This window comes from Chiloscyllium punctatum, chromosome 1 (assembly GCF_047496795.1).
Source record: "Chiloscyllium punctatum isolate Juve2018m chromosome 1, sChiPun1.3, whole genome shotgun sequence".
NCBI lineage: Eukaryota > Metazoa > Chordata > Chondrichthyes > Orectolobiformes > Hemiscylliidae > Chiloscyllium > Chiloscyllium punctatum.
In genome coordinates, this window is record NC_092739.1 from 25,321,247 (window position 1) to 25,328,332 (window position 7,086).

Below are 7,086 nucleotides of genomic sequence, written 5' to 3' on the forward strand. Positions count from 1 at the left end.
CGGAGTTAACTGCAGAGAGAATACGTCTCCCATTGATTCCCTGAACCACAAACTCTGAATAGGCAAACTATCTGAATTGATGTTAAAAACAAAACGACAGACGCAGATGGAAATAAAGTAGGCTGAAGGGGTTAGTAAGATTGCAGAAAATGAAAATGCATTTTATATTAAAAAGAGGCTCCGTAAAGGCGAACGCCTCAGGCTGGGTGTGCTCGAAACTGTACCTTGTCGGTCTGGATGCTGACTGCAGTGCCGTATCTACAGTGAGTGACAAAATGTTCACAGTTGTTCCACAGCAGGCTGTACTCTGTGCTTCCCACCAGTTTCTCTGCTCTCCTCGCTACCTCTTCCCCGGGAAGCACGGGCTTCTTGCACACCGAGTCCATATGGTTCACCAGGACACAGGCTCCATAAGCAAAATCCTCCACCGAGTCCACCCGGATACTCGCCATCCTGCAGATAACGCCCAGGACCAGGCGCTGGTTGGTCACCACCTCCCGGATCAGCTTCTGGTCATCGGTTAACAAGGGCAGGATGTCGGGCATCAGGTGAGCCACCTTCTCTCCTCCCAGATAAATCCCATAGTGCGTAAAGAGAGTGCGAGATACCTCCAGCAAGTCACCCCGCTTCAGGGAGGAGGGTTCGCACCAGTTAGCGTAACTGTCCCGGTCAGAGGCCATTCCCCCCCTCTCTATGTCTCTCTGTCCCCTCAGTCTCTGCTCTGAGTGCTCACACGCTGGGTACTCCCCCAGCCCCCACCCACCCAGTCCCTGACCGCGCACACACACACAACTCCCTGACAGTCCCTGCCTTTCCCTCACTCTCTGCGCTCTCTCTCTCAGTTCCATCCTCCCCGTATCATTTATACCCACCGCCTCTGACATGGTACTCACCAAACCCCAGAAGCTGATTGGTTAAGGCTGGAATATTAATGCTGCTCACAGGGAAGGAGAACGACAGGAAGGAATGATTTGGAGATGCCGGTGTTGGACTGGGGTGCACAAAGTTAAAAATCCCCCAACACCAGGTTATAGTCCAACAGGTTTAATTGGAAGCACACTAGCTTTCGAAACGACGCTCCTTCATCAGGTGATAGTGGGGGGCTCGATCGTAACACAGAAAGAAAATCCATCCCCAAATACATACACACACATACACTTTCTCCCTTTCACACACACAAAGACACACACACAATCCACACACACACGCTCTCTCACACACGCACATATATTCATACACACACACTCACTCTTCCTCTCTCTCTCACACACACAGGATCCATACACACTCTCTCACACAACACATACACTCACACACAAACACAATCCACACACGTACAGAATCCATAAACACACACACTCCCTCACACATACGCACTCTCACACATACACACTCCCTCATACACACACACTCTCACACATAATCTACACAGTCTCTCATACACGCACAAAATCCACACATGCACACACACACACAATCAATACATGATCCACAGACATATACACTCAACACATAGTCCACACACACGTATACACACAACACATAATCCACAAGCACTAAACACAACCCCCCCCCCCCCCACACACACACACACACACACAGGGACAGTAAATCGAGAAAGGTGTCAGACAATGTATCCACAGAAAGAGGAGGAATGAGAGAAAGAGAATCCACATTGAGAAAGTTGCCCCACAGAGAGAGAATGTGAGAGGGAATCCAACCAGAGAGCAACAGAGGAGCAGTTTACTCACAGGCACAGCGTGAAAGTGAAAGATAGAGAGTGTCCACTGAGAGAGCGTGGAGAGAGGGAGAGAGAGAAATCCACCCACAGTGGGAGAAAAACAGAGAATTTCCACTACAGAGATAGTGAGCGAAACAAAAAGAGATGCCACCCATGTAGAGGAGGTGATGGTTTAGTGGTATTGTCACTGGACTCATAATCCAGGGAAAGGTCTGGCACACCTGGATTTGGACTCCAGCACTGCAGATGGTGGAATTTTAATTCAACTAATACATCTGGAATTAAAAGTCTAATGATCATGAAACCATTATTGATTGTTTGAAAACCACATCCCTTTAGGAAAGGAAATCTGCAATCCTTCTTGATCTGGCCCATGTGTGAATCCTGACCCACAACAATATGGTTGACTCTTAACTGCCTTTGAAGTAACCCAGCAGGCAGCACAGTGGAAACAATCACTGGGAAGTCTCAAAAAAGGAATGAAACCAGGCAAGCCACTTGACATTGACCCAGGCACCAGAAAGGCCAAAGGCAGAAACAGCCCCTTTGACCAGGGGCACAGTGGTTAGGACTACTACCTCACAACAACAGGGTTCAATTCCAGCCTTGGGCAAATGTCTGTGTGGAGTTTTCACATTCTCTCTATGTCTGATTTGATTTATTATTGTCACATGTACTGAATTATAGTGAAAATTATTGTTTTGCACGCTATTCAGGCAAATCATAAGTACAGCAGGGCAACAGAACAGAATGCAGAATATACTTTTACAGCTGTAGAGAAGGTGCAGAGAAGAATCAAATCCAATGTGAGAGGTCTGTTCATACATCTGATAACAGCAGGGAAGAAGGTGTTCTTGAATCTGTTGGCATATGTTTTCAAACTTCTGTATCTTCTGCCCGATGGAAGAGAGGTCAATTCAGCTATAAAGCATGTTCCTTCAATGCAAATTGGCTTTAACACAATTGCAGGATGTAGACCATTACTTACAGAATACGAACTTTCTTTACCTGTATTGGTTATAACACCATTCCAGCTCCATTATTTAAATTGTGCAGCTATTACATGATTTTCTTATAAGGCAAGATTGCACAAGCACAGAACTATTGCATTATATCAGAATTGACTGTATAACCAGGGTGGGAGGTGTCTTTGATTATGTTGGCTGATTTCCTGAGGCAGTGAGTCATGTAGACAAAGTCAATGGATACAAGGCTGGTTTGTGATTCTCTGTAATTTCTTGCAGTCTAGGTCAGAGCAGCTGCCATACAAATCTGCGTGGGTTTCCTCCAGGCACTCCAGTTTCCTCCCACAGTCCAAACATGTGCAACTTAGGTGGGTTAGCCTATCAGTGCTCCTCTATGTTGAACAATAGTTGGAGGAAGCATTGAGGGTGGCAAAGGTGAAGAAAGTACTTTGATTGGATGAATTAAATGTCTGCCACCAACAGTGTCTCAGCAGCAGTACTACTGATCGAGCTAGTCCGAAAAGACATAGCTGCTAGACTGGATCTGCAGCAGGTAGTGAGGGAACCAATAAGAGAGAAAAATAAAGTTGACCACATCCTCACCAATCCGCCTACCACACATGTGGTGGCACGGTGGCACAGTGGTTAGCACTGCTGCCTCACAGCGCCAGAGACCCGGGTTCAACTCCACACTCTCTTTGTGGAGTTTGCACATTCTCCCCGTGTCAGCATGGGTTTCCTCCGGGTGCTCCGGTTTCCTCCCACACTCCAAAGATGTGCAGGTTAGGTGAATTGGCCATGCTAAATTGCCCGTAGTGTTAGGTAAGGGGTAGATGTAGAGATATGGGTGGGTTGCACTTCGGCGGGGCGGTGTGGGCTTGTTGGGCCGAAGGGCCTGTTTCCACACTGTAAGTAATCTAATGTATCTGCCCATAATAGTATTGGTTAAAGCGTGTATGTGGAATGGGCTGCCAGAGGAAGAGGTGGAGGCTGGTACAATTACAACATTTAAAAGGCATCTGGATGGATATATGAATAGGAAGGGTTTGGAGGGATAAGGGCCAGGTGCTGGCAGGTGGGACTAGATTAGGTTGGGATATCTGGTCGGCAAAGGGTTTGTTTCCATACTGTACATCTCTATGACTCTAGGTGACCACTGAACAGTCGTTGCGGAGATGAAGTCCTGCCTTCACTATAAGAATACCTTACATCATATTGTGTGGCACTACTACTGTGCTAAAAGGAATAGACTTCAAATAGACCTAGCAACTCAGGATTGGGCATCCAGGAGACTCTGTGGATCAACAACAGCAGCAGAATTCTATTCCAACACAATTTGCAATCTCACAGCACAGTTTATCCCCCACACAACGAGTACCATCAAGCCAGGAGATCAACCCTGGTTCAATGGAGAGTGCAAGAGGGCATGACAGCAGCAGCATCAGGCATACCTGAAAATAACATGTCAATCTGATGGATCAACAAAACAGGACTACTTGTGTGTCAAACAACCATAAGACCATAAGACATAGGAGTGGAAGTAAGGCCATTCGGCCCATCGAGTCCACTCCGCCATTCAATCATGGCTGATGGGCATTTCAACTCCACTTCCCCACGTTCTCCCTGTAGCCCTTAATTCCTCGAGACAACAAGAATCTATCAATCTCTGCCTTGAAGACATTTAGCGTCCTGGCCTCCACTGCACTCTGTGGCAATGAATTCCACAGGCCCACCACTCTCTGGCTGAAGAAATATCTCCGCATTTCTGTTCTGAATTGACCCCCTCTAATTCTAAGGCTGTGTCCACGGCCTAGTCTCCTCACCTAACGGAAACAATTTCCTAGCGTCCACCCTTTCCAAGCCATGTATTATCTTGTACGTCTCTATTAAGTCTCCCCTTAATCTTCTAAACTCCAATGAATACAATCCCAGGATCCTCAGCCGTTCCTCATATGTTAGACCAACCATTCCAGGGATCATCCGTGTGAATCTCCGCTGGACATGTTCCAGTGCCAGTATGTCCTTCCTGAGGTGTGGGGACCAAAACTGGACACAGTACTCCAAATGGGACCTAACCAGAGCTTTATAAAGTCTCAGTAGCACAACGGTGCTTTTATATTCCAACCCTCTTGAGATAAGCGACAACGTTGCATTCGCTTTCTTAATCACAGACTCAACCTGCATGTTGACCTTTAGAGAATCCTCGACTAGCACTCCCAGATCCCTTTGTACTTTGGCTTTATGAATTTTCTCACCGTTTAGAAAGTTTATGCTTTTATTCTTTTTGCCAAAAATGCAAGACCTCGCATTTGTTCACGTTGAATTCCATCAGCCATTTCCTGGACCACTCTTCCAAACTGTCTAGATCCTTCTGCAGCCTCCCCACTTCTTCAGTACTACCTGCCTGTCCACCTAACTTCGTATCATCTGCAAACTTCGCTAGAATGCCCCCAGTCCCTTCATCCAGATCATTAATATATAATGCGAACAGCTGTGGCCCCAACACTGAACCCTGCAGGACACCGCTCGTCACCGGCTGTCATTCAGAAAAAGAACCTTTTATCCCAACTTCTCTGCCTTCTGTCAGCAAGTGATAAGTGATTCCACAACCAATGGATCAGATCTAAGCTTTGCGGCCATGCAACCTAAATGATGGTGGACAATTAAACAACTCACTGGAAGAGGAGGAGGCTCCACAAATATCCCCATCCTCAATAAGTGGGAAGAGTAGTACTTTAGTGCAAATGATAAGGTTGAAGCATTTGAACTTGCTGCTTCCTATCAAAGCTATTTGTGGGCGGCATGGTGGCACAGTGGTTAGCAATGCTGCCTCACAGCGCCAGAGACCCGGGTTCAATTCCCGCCTCAGGCGACTGACTGTGTGGAGTTTGCACGTTCTCCCCGTGTCTGCGTGGGTTTCCTCCGGGTGCTCCGGTTTCCTCCCACAGTCCAAAAGATGTGCAGGTCAGGTGAATTGGCCATTGCTAAATTGCCCGTAGTGTTAGGTAAGGGGTAGATGTAGATGTAGGGGTATGGGTGGGTTACGCTTCGGCGGGGCGGTGTGGACTTGTTGGGCCGAAGGGCCTGTTTCCACACTGTAAGTAATCTAATCTAATCTAATCTAATCTAATCTATTTCAGTATATGTACAACATGAGCTGACAATGTGGAAAATTGATGAGGTATGTCCGGTACACAAAAATGGTGGACAAATCCAACCTGGCCAATTCCAGTCCTGTCAGCCTACTCTCAATCATCAGTGAAATGATGGGAGATGTCACCAACAATGCTGTTAAACAGCTCCTGCTCAGCAATAGCCTGCTCAGTGATGCCGAGGTTGGGTTCCACCAGGGCCACTTAGCTCCTGACCTCATTACAGCCTTGGACAAAAAAGCTGAATTCCAGAGGTGAGGTGAGAATGACTGCCCTCGACATCAAGGACACATTTGACTGAGTCTGACATTGAAGAGTCCTAACAAAACTGGAATCAATTACAATCAGGGTGGAATCTTGCTGGTGGTTAGAGTCATACCTGTCACACACGAAGTGGTTGTGGTTGTTGGAGGTCAGTCATCTCAGCTCCAGAACATCTGCAGAAATTCCTCAGGGCAATGTCTTAGATTCAACTACCTTCAGTGGCTTCATTTGGTCAGAAGAGGGAATGTTCATAGATGATTGCACAATGATAAGGATCATTTCAACCCATGATCACTTCCATCCAGAAGGACAAGGGCAGCAAATATATGGGAATACCTCTGCTTGCAAGTTCCCATCCAAATGACTCCTCACCCTGACTTGTAAATATATCGCTGTTCCTTCAATGGCTCTGGGTCAAAAAGCTGTAGCTCCCTCCCTAATGATATTGTGGGTCTACTTACTGCACGTGGACTGCAGCGGTTCAAGAAGGCAGCCCACCACAACCTTCTCAAGGGCAACTAGGGACAGTCAATAAATGCTGGTCTAGCCAGTGACACGCATATCCTATACATGAATTAAAAGAAGTGAAAGAATAGCTGTGAAGGCAATGTTGTTGTCATATTATTGCTGGATTAGAAATTCAGAGACCCAAGTAATGTTCTGGGTTCACGTCCTACCATGGCAGATGGTGTAATTTTAATTCAGTCAAAATCTGAAATTAAAAGTGTAATGAGTTGCAAATTGAATTTGGTTCACTGAAGTTCTTTAGGAAACGATATCTGCCATCTTTACCTGTCTCATCTATGTGAGACTCACAGCAAAGGATCATAACCGTCCTCTGAAATATCTTATCAAGCTGCTCAGTTGTAGCAGTTGTTGGGTGGTCTTAAAATGAACATGAAGCCATGCAGACTGCCTGGCATTGAACTAGGCACTGGAAAAGACAATGACAAAAACAGCCCTT

General features: G+C 46.4%; 1 protein-coding gene across 1 annotated transcript in view; it reads right to left on the bottom strand.

The window, feature by feature from the left end:
• The window catches only part of LOC140482943 (lecithin retinol acyltransferase-like), a 35,498-nt gene extending 34,741 nt beyond the window's left edge, over positions 1-757 (bottom strand). The window contains exon 1 of the mRNA XM_072580751.1: positions 225-757. Within this exon, the coding sequence (XP_072436852.1) occupies positions 225-680 (456 nt within the window). The 5' untranslated portion in view covers positions 681-757. The remainder of the gene's footprint in view (positions 1-224) is intronic.
• Positions 758-7,086: the final 6,329 nt, after the last annotated feature.